Source organism: Crassostrea angulata, chromosome 1, assembly GCF_025612915.1.
Source record: "Crassostrea angulata isolate pt1a10 chromosome 1, ASM2561291v2, whole genome shotgun sequence".
Taxonomy (NCBI): Eukaryota; Metazoa; Mollusca; class Bivalvia; order Ostreida; family Ostreidae; genus Magallana; species Magallana angulata.
In genome coordinates this window covers 54,634,734-54,658,136 of record NC_069111.1, presented here as the reverse complement: position 1 = coordinate 54,658,136, position 23,403 = coordinate 54,634,734, and the positions used below count along the sequence as shown (strand labels likewise).

The following is a 23,403-nucleotide window of genomic DNA, read 5'->3' as shown; positions in this document are numbered from 1 at the left end:
CCATTTCTTTAACAAAATAACTTGTGGCAAACAAGATAAACTGATTCAATGTGTTTATAAATAATTTTATCAACAACAAAACCCAACATAAGATTGAAACTTATACCAATACAACACATATGTAAACAATAACAGGACTCGAGCTTTGTTTACAAAAAAAGAATTCTAACCCCTGTAACTCACTCGTAACTCTATATATGACTTTCAAATTTTGACAACGCATTAAAACATCCATAAGAACATTCTAGACATTTAAAGAAGACTGTCTACTACAGCACCCATTGGGAGTAAGAAAATGTCAAACACACATTCGACTGTTTTCTATTGGATTTATTAGAGATATGACACAGTGAAACTTTGAGACTGCTCTTGTAGCTAGGATGTACTAAACGAACGACAGTACTGCTCCTGTAAGACGTACATGTACTATATCTAACACTACTATACACCCCAGGGCTGCCTCTGTGGGACCTACTAGAGTCAAGGCATCACTACATATCTAAAACTGCAATCAAATGGAGCATTAGAGGAAAGACAAAGCTAAACACAGACAAGACTGTCTCCTGTCTTATATGACCTACAAAGACAAGACGGTTTTAGTCTTCTATGTCCAATTATCCAATAATCTAGCGGTTGAGTGGTATGTCATTAAATGTGAGAAAACAGTCATCCTTTCTAAAAAGAGAAAAAGACTTACTTTCTGTTTTAAAATCGGAGTCTTTTTACAACCGCGTGTAATATAGATGTAGACATCAAACAACCACCTGATGTATATTTACATTTGAATGGGAATTTTTAATGAATTATCAACAAGAGAAAGCTGTCTATGTGACAGCAAACCGGGTTTTCTTTTGTGTGAACAGTATCCATAATCCATTTCTCAACTTTGAATTGATACCAGAGAAATAGTGTACTCTATATGGAATTTTCTGCGAGAAAATGACTAAGTTCAATAGCTGGTATTTTTTCATAAATTATAAGAATTCTAAATCCAAGTAATATGCACATCTCTGATATATGTAGGCCTACTATCGATCTGCAAAACAACAACTTCCTATCTTAATTGGAAACTGTAGAAGGAGTTATCCGTACAATAGGGGTAATCAAAATGCAATATTCTGCGAGAAAATGACAATGTTCAACAGCCGTTTTTTTCTTCATAAATGAATAATAATTAATATACAAATAATATGCATATCTCTAATACATCTTATACTGGTCTGAAAAACATCAACTTCCTATCTTGAAAACTATAGGAGGCGTTATCCGTACAATAGGGATAGCCTTTTGGCAGCCGACCCCCCGCCATTTTCATCATTTCAATAACCGGATTTTTCTTTTGGAAAAACTCGGTCATTAAAAGCAAGTTAAAGAATAAATTGTTATTGTCAATAAAAACGTTACACAGAAGGAACAGCCAATTTTCTTTTTACGTGAATGTCGCCGTCGCCAACGTCTACTTGAAAGTCTGAGTCTGAGTTCGTGCTAACTCTCTTGTGTAAATTGTCTTTCTTTTCAGTCGACCAAGAAATAATAATCCGCGCAAATAAGCAGCAAAAACAAAAAAAAAACTGACATTTAAAAAAAAAAAAGCAAAACGGAGAATCTGTAACAGTTTTTTAAAAAAATTAGAAGATTCTTACGGCGACAACTAATTCATTTCTTGGACTTATATAGTTTTAATACGTTTTTATGTGTTAGAACCATATTAACAAGACCTTGGACTTTCGGTAGGACGTAGCTATCTATTTCTTGCGTCAAAAAAGTTAAAAATGAGGCGGTATCAAGTGAAATATGCACCGATTGCGTAGTTTTAGCTCAAAAGCCAGACAAATCCTGTCGATTTCAAACAGCCATGGCTGAGTGGCAAGCTATGACCACTAATGAAACAGACAGGCCTACGTCACATTGCTGTTTGACACAACTATCCAAAGTCCAAGGTCTTGTTAAAATGGTTCTACATTCAAAAATAAGAATTAAAGAATCTAAATTAGAGAAGAAGTTTAAATTCTTTTAAAAATTGTTCAGCTCACAATGTTCCCGTACGGATCACTTAATTCATAAAGACTTATCTTGTAATGGGATTAGTGAGGTTGACTATTAAGTACTATTTTCATTTTCTCTTGTCTACTGTTTTATCATTGATTCCCGGATAGAAAAAAAAATCGGAAGAAAAAGGTTTTAATCACAAAAATATGAGTCACCAAGTCCTGAGAGTACTTTCTCTCATTAAAAAATCATATCGATGACTGTTTGATTGCTCGTCAAATATACTGAACCATTCCCAACACTGCATCAGAACAAGTCTTGACCCTGTGGGAGAATGACATGCCCTCATCGTGAGGAGATAGGTGGTTACCCGTCAACTCTTCAGTGGTGAGGAGCGCGAGCAGCACGTGAGGTGGTACCCTCGAGCTCCGCGCTAGATACAGCCCTACATCAAACATACACCACAACCGGCGAAGCAAAACAATTGAAACCCGAGATGGCATCCCTCCGTAATAAAAACAACATCAACTAGTGGATCAATATTCTCTAAGCCTGTCACAAGTTATATAGGTGGGCCGGTGTCCGAATTTCTTCATCACTGTGTATTTTACAGAAAAAGTTCAGGGTCAAAATCGAACAGTGCATTAGAACTGAACTCTCTCTCTCTCTCTCTCTCTCTCTCTCTCTCTCTCTCTCTCCGACGCCACATATTTATCTTATAATAAAAAACATTACCCCTATCTAATCGCATTTTAAAATTTTTTACATTCAGTGTATATTTCCCTTTGTTTGCATTGGAAATCTGCGGAGTTCACAAATACAGAAGTCATCGATCGTTCTAGGTGTATTTGTTATTGTAAGATGAAACGTATAAACTTGCATACTAATTTGATATGTACTTAAGAAAAATAATAAATAAATCATATATACTCATTAATATATTTTTCTGTACAAAGTTTCTAGAACTATATTTTTAGTTCCGGAAACGAACTAAATAACATGTTATTAAAAAATACGGATGTTCCATGTATATTTCATATCCCTGACTAAGAGCGTTCATTTAAGCAATAAAATGAAATGCTTTCTTTGGTGATTCATGCGATATGTGAGAGTGGCGACATTGCAGAAAAATACATTACCCGCATTAGCGGTTTAGGTTAATTTTTTCTGCAATGATTGCTACCTTCATAACCCGCATTAATCATCAAAGAAATAATTTAACTGTTTATATTTATATCTTTCTTTTAACACATTAATAAATTGGTAGTAAAAAGTAAGTTAAATTAAAACATAATTACTGTTAACGTACATCAGTACGTTAGCTATAGTCTGTCACAAGTAATAGCTTCCATCACTTTTTGATGATACACACACCTGTGAAAGAAATACATATGAAATCGATGAAATGGAAAATACCCTAGATATCTTCATTGACAAATTATCCCTTTTCACTGGAACGAAAACAAATTTTTTACGGAGATTTTTATAATGGGAAATGTTTACATCTTTTCTCAAATCGGAAGTACTCGGGACACCTCGCGCAATTTTTCAACGTTATCATCTGGGCTTATAAATGGCTGATGCAATGTAAAATCCCTGTAGACTTTTTATTTTGGGATGTGTATTGAAACCTGAAGCCGTAGAGGGGGCGTTTCAAAAAAGATAATCTGGACATTTTTCATATTAGTGGATAGACGTAGTTTAAGCACAAAGGTATTTTTTATTATCGAAATATCAAGCGAAAAGTGGTGGAAGGAAAAACTCTGAACAGAGTATAAAAGAAACAGCCAATGAAATCGCCACCTACATGAATTTGAGTCTGACATCATCACGATTATTTCGTGTTGTTCGTGATTTTTCTTAGGTCGCTGTAGGTTTTGACCAATCGATTAACGGGACGTGTAATTTTCAGTCCTGTCATTTCTTTAGAGCAATAAGTTTCCGTAAGAAAAAGAGGGAATCATACTCAGTAGATGTAAATATTAAAGCTTAAAGCGACCATACACAAATACATGGTACTTCATATACAAATTAACATCAATATGAAAATAAATATAAACATGTCTATTGCTGGATGGCGAAGATTATTACATGTGTTCTAAACATATGTGTATCATGTATTTTTATTTTTTTTTAAATATCGTCGGTCCTTTAACACACTGAGGCTGTGCAGACAAATTGAATACCGCACGTTATTATAAAAGTTACACACATGACCATTGCGTATTGAAAATATGAGCGTTGTCTAACATCAAAAGAACATGTCATATACCAGGAGTATATCACAGCACATTTCTCTTCATTGGAAACACAACTGCACAACGCAGTGTAGAAATAATTATTCTATTTGAACATTTTCCCTCAGTTTTCAATAAAAACGTAGCTGCTCGATAGCGGTTCCATTCTTTCACACAAATAATCAACTTTTTTACAACATTCCTAAAGATTTTAACAGCCAAATGCATACATTATGTAACACAGGCCACCATTGTAATGCTGACCCGATTTTTTTTATCTACAATGATCACGTGACTATGCACTTTATCATAATTCAAACACGGAGTGCAATGTCTACAAGAATCTTACATACATTTTATTAACAGCATATTTTATTCCTAGTATGTTTGTGTCTGCTACTTTGAATTCAGGCTTATGTACAATGTATATATAGCAAACAGCTGTTAAAATCCTGCGTGCATTGTCCACTCAACTATTGAGCAACTGCACTTATTCCGCTACATGGAACCTTTCTCTGACACAGTTACATCATTCAAATGCAGTAGCAGCCAGTTTTAGTATCAATAGTCTGGTGTTTCGCACAGATTGTAAGGATATTCAAACTTTAACCAGACTTGTTCCCTGCTTATATTCATCACCAAATAGCTTGCAATTTCCTAGAAAGGAAAATCTAACTCAAGACAAACTGAGAGTTTGATACACGTTTTTGTCTGAAGGCGTCTTGACCAAGTCTTGCATTTATTAAAAATGTGTCGCTTTCTTGGGCTTTTTTACATGTTTATGATAGAGAACTCTTTGAGGGATGACCAACTCAGCTTTTGCATGATTCATTGATGATTTAAGGTGGCTCACTACACCTTTAAAATTTTTTCTCAAATCAGCACGAAATTACTTGAATATGAAAGATATCATAATTGATAAGAAGTGTTAAGTCAAATAGGCAAAAAAAATGTGCAATTTTTGATAATATTACATTTTCTTAAATTTTATTCAGTAAACATTAACAAAAGCTTCAGGCGGATTTGAGCTCATGATCTGCGGTTTAGAAAACCAATACTAAAACCACTGAAGTACTGACGGGAGTTGATTTTATCAATTATTATTTATCTTAAAATCAACGATATGTTATTTTGCTTGGCAAGTAGTTTATAATCTCTATTTGAATTAGTATACGCACATTTTTATAATATGGATTCTCGGACTTTTTCGACAAGAATTTCGAGAAAACCTCTTACGAATCATGTTGTGTTATATTAAAATATAGAATTGATTTCATCAAACTATGTATCGGTATTCGAAATATTTCAAAAAGTGTAAGGATCCAACCAATAATGAACTCTAGTCTCGTTCAACCAGATGCTCGGCTGTCTTCGTTAATCTCCGACAAGTAAGAGATAATAGGTCACGTGATAGCTTGATGATGCGACCTCTATTAATACATGTATATAGACTGACTCTCTGCTTGTCGGAGATGTACGGAGACAGCCAATGGTTGAACGAGACTATATTTTGAACTCTGGCGTAGGAATACATACGACTGCAAAAAACTTCTAAATCGTTCGTACTATTTAAAATCTGACTATTTCTTAGGTATTTATAAATAAGTTTCCTTTAAAAGAATGCTTCAGCGTACATTACATTGAATTTTTCGATTATTTTCAAGAACTATCTCTTGTCAGCGGTGATGATTTGTGGTTGGGTCCAAACACTGTTTCAGTTTCGGTTTGCCTGAGTAACTGCATAGGAGAGTTGATTAAAATCAACTCCCAAAAAGTATAAGTCTGGGTGTAGCATAAGTGAGGTACCTTAAACTATCAGTATCAGTTTTGTCAGTTTCTGCATGAACACAATTTGATCTTTAAAAGGAGGGAAAAAAATTACTCAAAAGTAACACAATCCTCAGAATAATATCATGGTAAAATATTATTTCTATATATAAATCAATGTATTTTAAGATTGAATTTTAATTGGTTTTTTAATAGTAATAAAATTTGGTATGCTGTACATTTAGTATTAGTAACCATGATCTAAAAACAAATTACATTTTTTTTTTCAAAATGAGCACTAATTGATGGCAAAAAAAGATTGAGAAAAGTACGATTGAAATATTCTGTGTATATAAAGTTTTTATTTTAAACTTATTCATTATTAATACTTTTCAAATCTGGAAAAAAAAGTAAATAGCAAAACCCTAAAATAAGATTTGGGCTTTCATAGATGATGGATGATAGTCATACATGTACAATGTATGTTTGCAGTTTGAATGTTTTTTTGGGTGCAATTTGTGAAATAGGATCTCCTTCTGTATGCAGTGGCAGGTTAAGCAAACAAAATGAAAATAAATAGAATGGAGTTCATTAGATATGCAGGCAGGAATAAAATTAAAGTTTTGTAAATTATGTTTTAAAAACAACTGTTTCATCACAGAGGTCAGATGGACATTCTATTTACCGTTTTATCCCTTCATAGTGAATTGATTTTATTGCAATTTTAAGGTGGAATAACACATCATCACAAAATGGCTGACCGCTGATCGAAACAACACAATGATTTCTTTTTATTAAAAGGATTTTATGGAATGAAGCATATATCTTACTCCATAGCCGAGTGGATAAAGTGTCGGTCTTGTGATCAGTATATCCCGAGTTCGAATCCCGTAGGAGCTTTTGTTGTTACTTACTGGAATAATTATTTTAGATATTCATTTTCTATCCCCAAACTGCAAATTTTTTGCTTATTTGACATTTGCATAGTTTATTTATCATTATATCTTTCATTATCAAAAAATTTCCTGTTAATTTTAGTGACTTTTTCCAGGTGTGTTATTCCACCTTAACCCAGGTGACCATACCATAAGACAAGGCATCCTATGATAGTCTAGATCTGAGACTAGACTCTGGTGCTTGTGTACCAGTTATGTAAAGTACAGGTGATGCGCAAACTTACAGGGAGCCTGTTCAAACACAGCTTCTAATATTACCATCTGACTAATATGTGTTTTGTCTTCAAATAGATAGACATGTTTAGAATGCATTGTATTTTTAAATATTTGATTAATACCGGTAGACCTCTTTCTACATTCTGTTGTTATATAAACAAGTAAAATCCTAGACATTCCTGCACTTTTGAGTTCTCATCTATTCATTACCAGCATTTTTTCTTAACATAAAACAATTCAAAGTTTACACTCTCTGAGCTTCTTTATAATTTATTTTAAAATTTAAAAACCAAACAGTGTCTTGAAATCAGATCTTCTCTTTTCCCAGGAAAACTTAGAAACATCAATCTAAAAATTTTGAAAATCAATATATTTATTTACATCAGTCTGTGTTGTTACATCATTCAAACAGTTGCCATCTATGATTACTTATTTATGTCAAGGTTGAGCTATGTATGTCAAGGTCGAGCTATGTATGTCAATGTGACAAATATGGGCAAGTCAGGCTGGGAGGGTTTGTTTAACACACACAAACCTGAACAGCATGTTGTCGAGGAACTTCAGGGTGTCTGCAAAATCTTCTCAGCGTCTTGAACAACTGGTTACTTGTGTTGTATAAGTATTGCTCTGAAATAAAAAAAAACAAACTTAATTCTTTTTCATTCCTTTTTTATTCCTATTTAAAATTAACTGGAATAATTTACATTGTGAATATTCATTAAATATTAAAGATATTCCCTTTATACAGATATTGACTGAATCTATCTTCTTATATGCTTTATTTTTTTTCAAGCATAATTTGTGGAAATATCCTTTAAAAAGAAAAATGTACAATGTATCATTTACAGCATATATATGGTATAAAATTTAAAATTAAATTATCATAATTTTTAAGATTTTTAAGGATATCATTATTCTGTGTATAAAATTTCAAAGGCATATGGTTTTTATATTTTCTCTTCTGTTATTTTTATAACATTCTCCTACAAAGCTTCATTTTATCAGAATGTCAGCCCAGTTGCAATGCTTGTCTACCAAACAACAAAAAATTGTTTAAAAGATAAAATTTTCCTTTAAATATCTAAATATTTTTCTCTGTATTTTGTTTTATTGTACACAATATAAAATGCTTTTGAAAAAAAATCATAAAAGGTATAAATACATTGTAGTTTACTAGAATGTGCAAAAACTTGCACAATGAAAACTAAAATTGGTCTCCTTAAGGACAGCATATAGCTCCTTATTGAGAGATTGTGGTTGGCTTTGACTTACTTGGGTATATTTCTGGGTAGACTAGACGGTTTGGACAGAGGGGGTAGCATCCACAGCTGACCGCCTCTAACCTATGTCAACAACAATTGTACACATCACCAAGAACAAAACCTGTCAGTGTGTGGAGAATCCAATAGTATCAATACAAAGAGAGATGTACTTACACAAACAAGTAGAGTGTAAAACATGAATAGGTCACTACATACACAATCTGACATAGATTTCTCAATAAACCTCATTTCTCTTGTCTAAAATAATTAAATGGAGGTCATTTTATTATCACCACTAGCCTTGGTGTGAAGTTTAATGAATGAAAATCACATTGCTCACAAGATACCCTTCTGATTGGACAATGGGTAACTATATCAATGACCTTGGTGACCTTTTGACATAAAATAATAAAGAGGGTCTTCCACTTGTCATAGCACACATTGTCTGTGTAAGACATTTTAGGTTTAACAACCTACGATCCATTGTCCAACTAACAATGCCCCATTTTTGGAATATTAGGGATCATGTACAAAAAGCATAACCTCCCAACTTACATAGAAACTCCAAAAAATTCATGAAGAGCAGTAGATACAGCTACATCAGCGCTCTCCAAGACTTTCAGGAACTGGGCTTTACTGGGCAGGTAGCCCCAATGTAGAATGTGATCCTGCAGAGTGGCTCTGGAGTTCTCAAATACCTCTGTACAAAAACAAAGTGTACTACGTGACCATAATCAACAAGACATCGTACGATTTCAAAAAGACGCAAATCATTCTTCGTACGATGGAATAGTATTCATGAAAATGTAATACAAAATGTGTTCTCTTGTTTTTTGAGGTGGATGCCTTGAACTTTTATTTCACCTGACACCATCAATGAACATTGTGCCATTGTTGCTGTGAAATGGATAGCCGGATTTGTTTGTGTGTTTGTGATTTACCTAGATAATCTGTGAACTGCTCCCCAAGGACAGAGAGATAGAATTGACATCCCTCTCTGTGTAAGTGGATAACAACCTCGAAAAACAGCTCTGGACCCTTGTCGTGTTCCCTGAAATCAATAGGTTGTTTACCACACTTAGTAACAATGCCTCCTCATTTTAAGTACATTAATTTTTTTTCAGAAAAAAACAGGAGTTAAAATTTTGCTTATTCAGAGACAATGATCCACTTTTTAAGATTTTGTAGATCAGAAGAAAGTATAGTAGATACATGTATAAATAGCTAGTGAGATCACGAATTTCCATCTTTTAGCCCAGTGGTATTGCCATGGACAAAAAAAGCACCGGAGTTTAATTTCCTAGCATAATTGCCAAAAAAATCTCAGATAAAAATTAAATAAAACAATAGGCTCACATCGCTCACCTGAACGATAATTCTTGTATCATTCCATTTCGAAATGTTTGATATTTAATGTGAAACTCTTTAAATATATAATAAAAAGGGAAACAAGGTCACTGTGACTTTGATCTGAGGATATGAAGATATGAGGATTCTTACAGTAAAATAACTAAACATAGCAACTAAACATAGCATTGTATTTCTTGAGAAGATTTTTAAACATTTTCCCTATATACTTCTATGTTAAACTTTGAACCCCTCTTGGGACCCCCGTATTGGTCAGTAGTCTGATGTTTTTTTCAGAATCTGCACTATTTGAAGTTGATTGCATTGTTATTCCACAAACTGTAGCAATGTAGATCTTTAGAAAAAGATTTTAAAATATTTCCTTAAATATTTCTATGTTGAACTAAGAACCCCTCTTGGGCCCAATATTGGTCCAGGGGTAACTATTTTAACAATTTAAAATCTTCACTATACATAAATCTTTGGTGTAACCATTGGTATTTCGAAAAACATTTTTTAAGACACACACCCTATTTTCACTGTTTTGTAACTATCTCGCTTCTAAAACAGTGACCTTGTATCACTTTTCTAAAAAGGGTTTTGCCCTTTATTCAAAAAATTTATAACCCCATTCCCATAAGGATGCTTTGTATCAAGTTTGGTTAAATTTAGCCCAAAGGTTGTAGAAAAGAAGTCAAAAATGTGAAAAGTCTACAGACAGACAGACAGAGAGATGGATGAAGGACAGACAGACAGATGATAGTCAACAGTTGATAGTCAACAGGCGATCACTCAGATCAGTACAGCTCACCTGAACCTTCAGTTCAGGTGAGCTAAAAATACCTCAGTTGTATAATTGTACATGGTACATGTACTATGGAATCATACAATTTCACGGTGGTTCAATTTTTGTGGAATTTGTGGGTTATTAATTAACATCCTTCACCAATTAATCAATTGGGTTATAAAGTCATATTTCCTTATGTTGGTACAAGAAAAAACACAAAATTAGGTCCCCAGCAATCCACAAAAATTGCTTCCTACAAATTTAAATGATTCCACAGTATATTTAACAACATGGTTGTCAAGATATTTACCATCTATGAGCCCACACAATATGAAGGGGTCTGGTTTTCTGGTCGGAGTGGAGGACCGAAGTATTTTCCTGCATACAATTTTCTTGTACAACTTGCATTTGTTCACATGAGAGTCTAATATGCTTGTTTGATTGTGAACTTGAATTCTGATTTGATTGATTTTGATAGTATGATTGTTTATTGGAACTCTTGGATTCACAATCCTCACAGCCATAGGTAAATGTTGTTTCTGAGTCTTCAGTTTGATTGGATGATAATCTCTCAGATGATTTAATTTCATTGGACAATGATGTTTCCAAGTCTGATGTTTGATTGGATGATAATCTCCCTGATGACTCAATCTGATTGGACAATGATGTTTCTGTGTCTACTGTTTGATTGGATGATAATCTCCCTGATGATTCAATCTGGTTGGACAATGATGTTTCTGTGTCTTTTGTTTGACTGGAAGATAAGCTCTCTGAAGATACAACTTGATTGGACGATGTTTCTGAGTCTAAAGTTTGATTGGCTGATAATCTCTGTGTTACAAGTGAGACCTGATCTGAAAGATTTTTATGTTATTAAATATGAGTGATAACGTTTTTACATATTAAATGTAGATTCCAAATTATTACAATTGCCTATTGCTGTACCTTTTTGGTACCTATGAAGAAATCAATATCCCCCAAAATTTTTAAGTCATAATATTTATGCACAGGGGTTAATTTTCTTACCAGGACAGTTCAACACTACTGTACATTGATTGACTATATATCAGGTGAACCTACATGGCCCAAGGAACAAAAATATACTAGTACAGTGGTTTAGGGGTGGGAATCTCAACCATTCTTGGGGGTCAGGACCAACCACAGGGCTTATGATCTACATACAATTCGATGCACCTTGACACAAGGAACAAGATATATCTGGTTTAGGGGTGGGGATCTTAAAAATGTTTTCAAGATATTTGGTCATTTCCTGTTCTAAGGGGGTCAAGATCACCCCTGGGGATCATGACCCACATTCCATTTGATGCACCATGACACAAGGCATAAGAATTTATTTGGTTTAGAGGTCATTTTTTGATATTGTTCATTTCCAATGACCCCAGAGGGCCAGATCTAATATACCCCAAATACTGCCTATAACAGGCAATATATGATTCTGAGGACCCTATGTTATCATCTCTGATTGTTTCCAAGTTTTAACCATTTACAATACAGTCTATGATTTTTCCTTACGATTCTATGTTAGACCCAACACCCCTTTGACCCCCCAAAAATGTGGTTGGTCAACGCCAAATAAAAAGAACTCAAACCAGTTAGGACAAGTTCAGGATTAAGAAGAAGAAGAAGAAGATTAAGAAGAAGAAGAAGAAGAAGTGGACAAACAAACTAATCTCCAAACTTCACTAAGACACTTAATGAAAAAAATCAAATCAGGATGCCAACTAGATATGCAGGCCTATCATATCCTAGAGTTTTAATTTATTCCATTTTTCGGTCTTTGAGAAACATGATGAACAAGTACACGTTAAGAAAAAAGAAGAATTTAAGGACTGGACAAACACAATAAGTCTCCAAACTTCATTTGGGAGACTTAATTATCTATTGGTTTTTTCTAAAAATCACATGATACAGACTATGATACAATTATGGTTAGAATAAAAACCTGTAGGGGCAAAGGTAGAAAGAATGGGATTTTACCACGTTCAGATGGGGGGTATGGTGTGGGCGTGTTTAAAATTTTACAAAAAAATTTTGTTCAAAAAGTAAGTTTTTCAGCAATTTACACTGAATCTAAGTTTCATTCATTCTTTATTTCCCTCCTAAGAGGGCTCATTTCAATAACATGGCTTGCATGTTTTATACATTGTCAAAACCTTTAAAAATGATTTTTAATAATTTTTGTAAAGACATGTTTATGGATTTTGTTGCTCATACACAATTTAAACATTTTTGGAATATACATAATAGCACATTGTCAAATATTTCAATGTAGATTCCAAAGCTATCTAAAGCAGCTTTCAACATGTAATTAAAAAGGATTTTTAAAAGTCATATTAATTCAATTAAGTTTTAAGAATTTGTGCCCAATCCTTTTGTACATTATTGTAATAAAATATATTGAAATCATTTGATACAATATTATGTAATAAATGTTTCTTATCAAAATTATACTGTTTTGACTTGGTGCCATAACTCTACCTGCGTAATACTAACCTCAAGGGTATAATAGACAATTTATATATGTATTACACCCCTTTTTGGAGATCTTTGGTTGTTATATCACAAACCCTACATCTAGAAAAAGACAATTTCTTGCCAATGTCAAAATTTAAGAGGGGTAAATATTCTGGTTCCATATTATAATCTGCACCTCCCAATAAAGAAATAGAGAATAGTAGGCTTTTATGATGTAGAAATCGGCATGTGACATTCAGTTCCGATGCCTAAATTTGAATTGTTTCTTTGATATTTTCTGTAGGTATATTTAAAAATCATGACTGCATTGTAAGTCCAAGGGAGAAAACTCTGACAAACTTATCATTCATTTTTGATTTCATCATCTGATAGCGATCACTTAATACTTGTCAGACCAACTTCATGAACACACAATAATGTCATAGATTGCAGCTTTTCAAATACACAAGCCTTTATCAGTCACTACTGATTATTCAGATCACAGGGTCAATTTGCATTAGTTTATAGCTGTTTAAAAGTTGTTGTCAATTAGTGAACTTAAAAAAAAATTTCCAGAACTTTAAAGAGGATGGTGGTCAATGAATTATCGATCTGATCTCCTTCAAGTCTTTAAATATGATTATTTTTTGTAAACAATATATAAACTTTACTACAACTTTATACAGAGCTCTTCTTACAGAGACTGAAATAGTTAAACAATCACCATGACTATTCCGCCCTGTTAAGTACACTGACAGAACTCACCAGACAGAGGGAAGTAGATAACCTGACATTTTGGTTTGATCTGGTCGGCAATGTTCTTGGGCCTGTAGTCCGGAATTACGTGAAGGAATTTGCCAATTGATGACAGAAAAGAATCCAAGTTGTAGTGAGAGTTGAATACAACCATGTCTGCCACCAAACTTGGGATATAAAGTCAGGGCTGTTTCATTTATAAACTCAGGTATTGAGTAACAGTAACAGATGATCAAGTCTTATAAATGTACCAACCAGAACACACCTACCATGACAGAATTTGGTTGTAGCCATGTTGAATATCTCTGTCCTTCTTCTCTCTCACTGGATACACCAGCTGGTTTTCATGAAAATATATAATTTTCTTCAGGGAAGCCAGGTCCGGGCGTAGAGCAACCAGCTCTGCTAGATTCAAAACACTGCTGCAGAACAGTACGCTGTAAATTCACCACAAAGCTAACCCTCTAAATAATTGTAGGTATACAATGTACAGACTATCTTTTACTTCAATGTATAATCCAAATGAATATGTATTGCAAACTTTAGAATATCGAAATAAACATGGAATATCTTACTTGTACTTTGTACAAAATGGAATATTTTGTGCCAGATAAAGTGCCGAAACTCTTGATCTCCAGTGCCACTTTTTGGCTGTCATGGTTACTAGGTGGCATTCTGGGATTTCTTTTTGAATCAGGTCAATCAACTGTTTGTGGGACCCACCATAAAATGGTTCAATCAGGAGGTTCTGTGCTTCACATGAGGAACTTGAACTCATTATTCAGCTGCAAGGTAATTTAGTTTTTCACAAACTTTATTTCTACATTTGAAATACCGTACATGTAATCTTTTTAAACATACTACATCTTATACTCTGTCCCGAGTTTTTACTTCCACCACTTTTCACTTGATATTTCGATAATAATAAATACCTTTGTGCTCAAACTACGTTTATCCACTAATATGAAAAATGTCCAGATTATCTGTTTTGAAACGCCCCCTTTACCGCTTCAGGTTTCATTACACATCCCAAAATTGAAAGTCTACAGAGATTTTGCACTGCATCAGCCATTAAGAAGCCCGGATGATAACGTTGAAAAATTGCGCGAAGTGTCCTGAGTACTTTCAAATGGAGAAAAGATGTAAACAGTTCCCATTTAAATCTCCGTAAGAAATTTGTTTTCGTTCCAGTAAACTTTTATGAGAGAAATGGGATAATTTGTCAATGAAGATATCTTGAACATTTTCCATTTCATCGATTTCAACTGTAGTTCTTTCACAGGTATGTGTATTTTTATTAAAAATCACCAAAAAGTGATGGAAGCAATAATTGGGACAGACTATAGTTTCTACACTCTGTCCCGAGGTTTTGCTTCCACCACTTTTTGCCTGATATTTCAATAATAGTAAATACCTTTGTGCTCAAACTATGTTCATCCACTAATATGAAAAATGTCCAGATTACCTGTTTTGAAACGCCCCCTCTTCTGCTTCAGGTTTCAATACACATCTCAAAATTGAAAGTCTACGGAGATTTTGCATTGCATCAGCCATTAATAAGCCCGGATGATAACGTTAAAAAATTGCGCGAGGTATCCCGAGTACTTCCGAATGGAGAAAAGATGTAAACATATCCCATTATAAATCTCCGTAAGAAAATTGGTTTCATTCCTGTGAAATTTTATGAGTGAAAAGGGATAATTGTTAAATGAAGATATCATGGATATATTCCCTTTCATCGATTTCAATTGTATTTCTTTCACAGGTTTGTGTATTTTTATTAAAAATCATCAAAAATTGATGGAAGCAATAACTTGGGACAGACTATAGCCTTTGGAATTTACCAATAAATTAAATATGGAAACAAACATCTCCAAGAAACCTTATTCCTTTGCCATCATAACCACATTTACTCGCACTGATTGTTTTATTGCTCCTCAAAGATATCATAATGGGAACATTTTTTTATGAATGCATGTGGACCAGAGGCATTAATATCTCTGATGTGTACTAATTAGAAAATATTAAATAATCCCTTTCACCTTTGATTAAAGACAGCTTCATGCACGACCATAATTGGAACTTGCATAGAATGTGTAGAACATATACACTGACAAATATCTAAGTTTAAAACTTGGCAATCAATCTACACACTACACTTTTCACGATTATGACGATACCTTTTTGTTGCTACTACATTTTCACGCAGGAAGTTCAATATTTGAATTAAAGAAAAAACCAAAAGCGCCATCTTCGTGACAAATGAATTTCCGAACTATTTACAGTCACGACTGGGAAAACGTTTGTGAAAACCGCCCGGACCCCCTTCCTGTCATTTTATGATATATGATTATGATATGATTATGATATTTTATAATATATTTAAATCACGAATATACAAAAAATCACGAATATATAAAAATCATGAGTCCGAAATACATTCTTTCCCAATCCCTCAGCAAGATTCGTCGAGACTGAAAAAACTAAAAGTTGACCGACGGAAGCGAAGAGAGGTACCCCGATGAGACGTCAGTCAAATTTTCAGTATCGACGAATCTCGCCGAGATTAATTCTTCCCCATAAACATAGTCTTTACTATTCCTTATCTGCATACTCAGTATCATATAGGACATTTAAAATTAGCTTTTTTGTCTTATATACATGTGAGTATTTTAAATGTATGTCCGAAAAAAAATGTTATTTTATAAACTTGCATGAAGACAAAGACATAAATAACATACCTCTGATAAAGAGTAGGTTACATTAGACACAAAAACATGTATGCTTATGTTTAAAGCTGTATGAAAGTCGACTCAAGATGTCTTTATAATATATTTTCCAAATGAAGAAATTTTGGCGCAACATGCCTGGAATACCAGTGCGCCCAACTACACCTAAAACTATAATAGTTCATGCAATTGCATGTACATGTATATCTTATTTCATTTACTTTACTTAATTAGGTTTGAATTATTACTGAGACATGCCAGCACATACACCCAGGAACAAAAAGTATGTCAATATTTTTCTTTTGACTATATATTTCATCGAAAACCAACAGTTTTCAAAGAATCGTTTAAAAGTAACCAACGGACTGATTTTTTTAAAGACTTGGATTGATAAATTCTTAATTTCGCTAGCTTTTTTTGCATCATATTTTAAAATATTTTTCCAACCTCCAGTTCCTAAGATTTGACATTCACAATCCAAAGGAAGATTTTCCGGCTTGCAAATTGCAAAAGTAATATAGTAGAGCTCTTATAAAATATCTTTGTGTTGTGTTTGAAATATCAAATTTTACATTAATTTTTGTCAAAAAACTGTTTCAATGTATGTCAAAAATGCAAACTGAATCTACTTTAACTAATTTAAATTTCTTCAAAATCTGCCCCAAAAAAATAAGAACAGAAAACCGTCTTAAAATAAGTCTTGTTTTCAATGGTATAACGCAGTAAGGACATAAGCCATTATGAATTTCTTAAATCAATCTCCCGCCATCTTGAATGAATTCAAACTGAAATTACCCTAATGCACTTATTAAATGACCAATCATGTAGAGGATTTTACTCCCACTACAAGTTCTAGATCTAACGTCTGTGTCAATTTTCATGTCATTTTGCGCCATTAGAATTTGAACTTGCCCAAATGACGCCAAAATCCACATGTATATTCCAGTCGGATTTCACCTCGAAATTCGTACAGTAGATGTTGCGCATATACAACAATAAAAGTTGATATTGCATATTATAACTAGTACATATTCTGGCTTCGAGATGATTTGTTGTATAGTATATACATAGCAGTATTTAATTAAGAATTGTATATTGCATGACACAACTCTAGTACTAAGAGTCTGACTTGGAGTTAGTTTGTTGCATGATTAAACTCGTGAAGGCTTTGACCTAGAGATTGTTGTATGATATATACCAAGTGGAGACACTGACCTAGAGATTGTTGTATGATATAATAAGTGGAAACACTAACCTAGAAATTGTTGTATGATATAACAAGTGGAGACACTGACCTAGAGATTGTTGTATGATATAATAAGTGGAGACACTAGCCTAGAGATTGTTGTATGATATAACAAGTGGAGACACTGACCTAGAGATTGTTGTATGATATAACAAGTGGAGACTCTGACCTAGAGATTGTTGTATGATATAATAAGTGGAGACACTAGCCTAGAGATTGTTGTATGATATAACAAGTGGAGACACTGACCTAGAGATTGTTGTATGATAAAAGTGGAGACAATGACCTAGATTGTTGTATGATATAAGTGGAGACACTGACCTAGAGATTGTTGTAACGTATCACACGTAGAGACACTGACCTAGAGATTGTTGTATGATATAATAAGTGGAGACACTGACCTAGAGATTGTTGTATGATATATAACAAGTGGAGACACTGACCTAAAGATTGTTGTAACGTATCACACGTAGAGACACTGACCTAGAGATTGTTGTATGATATAATAAGTGGAGACACTGACCTAGAGATTGTTGTATGATATAACAAGTGGAGACTCTGACCTAGAGATTGTTGTATGATATTTAACAAGTGGAGACTCTGACCTAGAGATTGTTGTATGATATATAACAAGTGGAGACACTGACCTAAAGATTGTTGTAACGTATCACACGTAGAGACACTGACCTAGAGATTGTTGTATAATAAGTGGAGACACTGACCTAGAGATTGTTGTATGAAATAACAAGTGGAGACTCTGACCTAGAGATTGTTGTATGATATTCAACAAGTGGAGACTCTGACCTAGAGATTGTTGTATGATATAACAAGTGGAGACTCTGACCTAGAGATTGTTGTATGATATAAGTGGAGACAATGACCTAAAGATTGTTGTATGATATAATAAGTGGAGACACTAGCCTAGAGATTGTTGTATGGTATAACAAGTGGAGACACTGACCTAGAGATTGTTGTATGATAAAAGTGGAGACACTGGCCTAGAGATTGTTGTATGGTATAACAGATGGAGACACTAACCTAGAGATTGTTGTATGATATAATAAGTGGAAACACTAGCCTAGAGATTGTTGTATGGTATAACAAGTGGAGACACTGACCAAGAGATTGTTGTATGATAAAAGTGGAGACAATGACCTAGAGATTGTTGTATTATATATAAATGGAGACACTGACCTAGAGATTGTTGTATGATATAATAAGTGGAGACACTAGCCTAGAGATTGTTGTATGGTATAACAAGTGGAGACACTGACCTAGAGATTGTTGTGTGATAAAAGTGGAGACAATGACCTAGAAATTGTTGTATGATATTATAAGTGGAGACAATGACCTAAAGATTGTTGTATGATATATAACAAGTGGAGACACTAACCTAGAGATTGTTGTATGATATAATAAGTGGAGACACTAGCCTAGAGATTGTTGTATGGTATAACAAGTGGAGACACTGACCTAGAGATTGTTGTATGATAAAAGTGGAGACAATGACCTAGAGATTGTTCTATGATATAAGTGGAAACACTGACCTAGAGATTGTTGTATGATATAATAAGTGGAGACACTAGCCTAGAGATTGTTGTATGGTATAGCAAGTGGAGACACTGACCTAGAGATTGTTGTGTGATAAAGTGGAGACAATGACCTAGAGATTGTTGTATGATATAAGTGGAGACACTGACCTAAAGATTGTTGTATGATATATAACAAGTGGAGACACTAACCTAGAGATTGTTGTATGATATAATAAGTGGAAACACTAGCCTAGAGATTGTTGTATGGTATAACAAGTGGAGACACTGACCTAGAAATTGTTGTATGATAAAAGTGGAGACAATGACCTAGAGATTGTTGTATGATATAAGTGGAAACACTGACCTAGAGATTGTTGTATGATATAATAAGTGGAGACACTAGCCTAGAGATTGTTGTATGGTATAACAAGTGGAGACACTGACCTAGAGATTGTTGTATGATAAAAGTGGAGACAATGACCTAGAGATTGTTGTATGATATTAGTGGAGACAATGACCTAAAGATTGTTGTATGATATATAACAAGTGGAGACACTAACATAGAGATTGTTGTATGACATAATAAGTGGAAACACTAGCCTAGAGATTGTTGTATGGTATAACAAGTGGAGACACTGACCTAGAGATTGTTGTATGATAAAAGTGGAGACACTGACCTAGAGATTGTTGTATGATATAAGTGGAGACAAGGACCTAAAGATTGTTGTATGATATAATAAGTGGAGACACTAGTCTTGAGATTGTTGTATGGTATAACAGATGGAGACACTGACCTAAAGATTGTTGTATGATATAATAAGTGGAAACACTAGCCTAAAGATTGTTGTATGGTATCACACGTGGAGACTCTGACCTAGAGATTGTTATAACGTATCACACGTAGAGACACTGACCTAGAGATTGTTGTATGATATAATAAGTGGAGACACTGACCTAGAGATTGTTGTATGATATAACAAGTGGAGACACTGACCTAGAGATTGTTGTATGATATAACAAGTGGAGACTCTGACCAAGAGATTGTTGTTTGATATAACAAGTGGAGACACTGACCTAGAGATTGTTGTGTGATATATAACAAGTGGAGACTCTGACCTAGAGATTGTTGTGTGATAAAACAAGTGGAGACGCTAGCCTAGAGATTGTTGTATGGTATCACACGTGGAGACACTGACCTAGAAATTGTTCTATGATATAACAAGTGGAGACTCTGACCTTGAGATTGTTGTGTGATATAGCAAGTGGAGACTCTGACCTAGAAATTGTTGTGTGATATAACAAGTGGAGACTCTGACCTAGAGATTGTTGTGTGATATTTAACAAGTGGAGACACTGACCTAGAGATTGTTGTATGATTTAACAGATGGAGACACTTAAAGATTGTTGTATGATATAATTACAAGTGGGGACTTTGACCTAGAGATTATTGTATGATATAACAGAAAGAGACACTCACCTAGAGATTGTTGTGTGATATAACAAGTGGAGACTCTGACCTAGAGATTGTTGTGTGATATAACAAGTGGAGACTCTGACCTAGAGATTGTTGTGTGATATTTAACAAGTGGAGACACTGACCTAGAGATTGTTGTGTGATATAACAGATGGAGACACTGACCTAGAGATTGTTGTATGATATAACAGATGGAGACTCTGACCTAGAGATTGTTGTGTGATATAACAAGTGGAGACTCTGACCTAGAGATTGTTGTGTGATATAACAGATGGAGACACTGACCTAGAGATTGTTGTATGATATATAACAAGTGGAGACACTAACCTAGAGATTGTTGTATGATATAACAAGTGGAGACACTGACCTAGAGATTGTTGTATGATATAACGAGTGGAGACACTGACCTAGAGATTGTTGTATGATATAACAAGTGGAGACACTGACCTAGAGATTGTTGTAACGTATCACACGTAGAGACACTGATCTAGAGATTGTTGTATGATATAACAGGTGGAGACACTGACCTAGAGATTGTTGTATGATATAACAAGTGGAGACACTGACCTAGAGATTGTTGTATGATAAAAGTGGAGACACTGACCTAGAGATTGTTGTTAAAGTTGTAACAGGTGGATGCTCTTATCTAGAGATTGTTGCATTTTATATATAAATATAAAGTGGAGACTTTGACTTATAATAATATATATTTACATGTTCCAGTGTCTTTGCCTGTGATAACACTACGTATCGATTTTGTACTCTATAACCCATAATACAAATGACGCCAAATTGAGGCGCCAGCGGGGTTTCCTTATTGATATTTAAATATTTAATCATACAATGGCTTAAAATTATATAAATACATTTATAAGTAATACGGATTCATTCTTTGAATATTATGAGGTGATGATTTCGGTCTGGGCTTAATTAAATATATCATAAAGCCCTTCGGGCATTATTGGTTTTGATCACGCCCCGACCAAAATTATCACCTCATAATACTCAAAGAATGATTCCTTATATCAACTGGAGGCTTTGACATAAAGATTGTTGCAAGATTTAACAAGATGCCTGTGATCAAGAGCTTGATGCTTGATTTAACTTGTGGATGATCTGACATAGAGTTTGTTGCCTGATATAACTAGCAGAGACTCTTGCCTAGAACTTGTTACATGATGTAACCAGTAAAGATTTTGCCACGGGAATTGTATTTTGTGTGATATCTCTAATGCAAATCTGGCTTCATTTATATTGTTTATTGAATAAAACTTTTAGAGATTTCGGCCTAGGTTTTGTTTTTATTGACAAGAGGCCCATGTGCCGCATCGCTCACCTGAGCAACAAAGACATTATAATATTATAAGCTTAATGGACTATTGGAAAATCTGGACAAGTAGTTAAAAAATGCCTGTATCAAAATTTTCTCAAGATATTCTTATGTTAAACATATAGTTCCTTTGGTAACAAGATGGTTTTATAGTCATTTCACAGTGGGGTTTTTTTAAATTGAAAGATTTTTCTCTTTATATTCCTTAGTAAAAATTTGATCCTCCACTCTGGTCATACTCTACCCCAAGGGATCATGATTTGAACTAACACGAATCACTACTACCTGGGGATGATGTCATACAAGTAACAGCATTCCTGGCCTAATGCATGGTTTTAAAAAACTATTTGACAGATTTTTCTCTCTATATTTCCGTGTAAAAATTCGACCGCTCTTGTGGCTCCACCCTACCCCTGGGTCTTGATCATACTTTGAACAAACTTGAATCTACCCTACTTGATGATGCTTCCACACAAGTTTCAGCTTTTCTGACTATTTTATGAAGATTTTTCAAGATTTTTCTTTACATGTTCCTATGTAAAAATTTGCCCCCCCCCATTATTTCCCCACCCTACCCCTGGGGATCATGATTTTATCAAACTTGAATCTACCCTAACCGGGGATGCTTTCACACAAGTTTCAGCTTTTTCTGCCCAATCAGTTTGTGAGAAGAAGATTTGTAAAGATTTTTCCTTATATATTCTTAGTATGTAAAAAATTGACTCCCCATTGTGACCCTACCCTTCCCCTGGAGATCATGATTTGAACAAACTTGAATCTACTCTACCTGGGGATGCTTCCACACAAGTAACAGCCTATGTTGCTGATCAGTTTTAGAGAAGAAAATTATTTTCAAGATTTTCTCTATATGTTCCTATGTAAAAATTTGACCCCAAATTGTAGCCCAACCCTTCCCCTGGAGATCATGATTTGAACAAATTTGAATCTAACCTACCTGAGGATGCTTCCACACAAGTTACAGCTTTTCTGGCTGATCAGTCTCAGAGAAAATTTTTATCTATATATTCCTATGTAAAAATTCGACCCTCCATTGTAGCCCTTCCCTACCCCTGGGGATCATGATTTGAACAAACTTGAATTTACACTACCTGAGGATGCTTCCACAAAAATTCCAGCTTTACTGGCCAAATGTTTTTTGAGAGGAAAATATTTTGAAAAATACATTTTACAAACAAATTTATTAATTATGTTTTAATTTGGTATTCCCCCTTTAAAATGGGTGTGGTCCTTCATTTTATTAAATTTGAATCCTTTTAAGCTAAGGATGCTGTGTGCCAAA

At 34.2% G+C, this 23,403-nt stretch overlaps 1 protein-coding gene across 3 annotated transcripts; it reads right to left on the bottom strand.

Moving 5' to 3' along the window:
• Positions 1 to 7,419: 7,419 nt before the first annotated feature.
• LOC128168732 (glycosyltransferase-like domain-containing protein 1) lies at positions 7,420 to 16,108 on the bottom strand. Of its 3 annotated transcripts, none has more exons than XM_052834881.1 (10): positions 15,973 to 16,108; positions 14,368 to 14,577; positions 14,062 to 14,229; positions 13,802 to 13,959; positions 10,872 to 11,415; positions 9,369 to 9,478; positions 8,983 to 9,127; positions 8,438 to 8,508; positions 7,701 to 7,792; positions 7,420 to 7,513 (listed from the first exon to the last, which is right to left on the bottom strand). In XM_052834881.1, the coding sequence occupies exons 2-10, from the start codon at positions 14,568 to 14,570 to the stop codon at positions 7,448 to 7,450; spliced, it is 1,557 nt and encodes a 518-aa protein (XP_052690841.1). In that variant the 5' UTR covers positions 14,571 to 14,577; positions 15,973 to 16,108; the 3' UTR covers positions 7,420 to 7,447. The 3 variants fall into 3 exon arrangements, 2 of the variants coding, with proteins under 2 accessions (XP_052690841.1, XP_052690835.1); XM_052834875.1 differs by lacking the exon at positions 15,973 to 16,108 and adding an exon at positions 15,835 to 15,962; XR_008241447.1 differs by lacking the exons at positions 8,438 to 8,508; positions 15,973 to 16,108 and adding an exon at positions 15,835 to 15,962.
• Positions 16,109 to 23,403: the final 7,295 nt, after the last annotated feature.

Excerpts from the sequence above, each read along its gene's own strand:
- LOC128168732 (XM_052834881.1), bottom strand. The coding sequence starts at position 14,570 with ATGAGTTCAAGTTCCTCATGTGAAGCACAGAACCTCCTGATTGAACCA. Across the intron at positions 14,230-14,367 it reads CCATTTTGTACAAAGTACAA|CGTACTGTTCTGCAGCAGTG; the intron begins GTAAGATATTCC and ends GTGAATTTACAG. Across the intron at positions 13,960-14,061 it reads TACAACCAAATTCTGTCATG|TTTGGTGGCAGACATGGTTG; the intron begins GTAGGTGTGTTC and ends TTATATCCCAAG.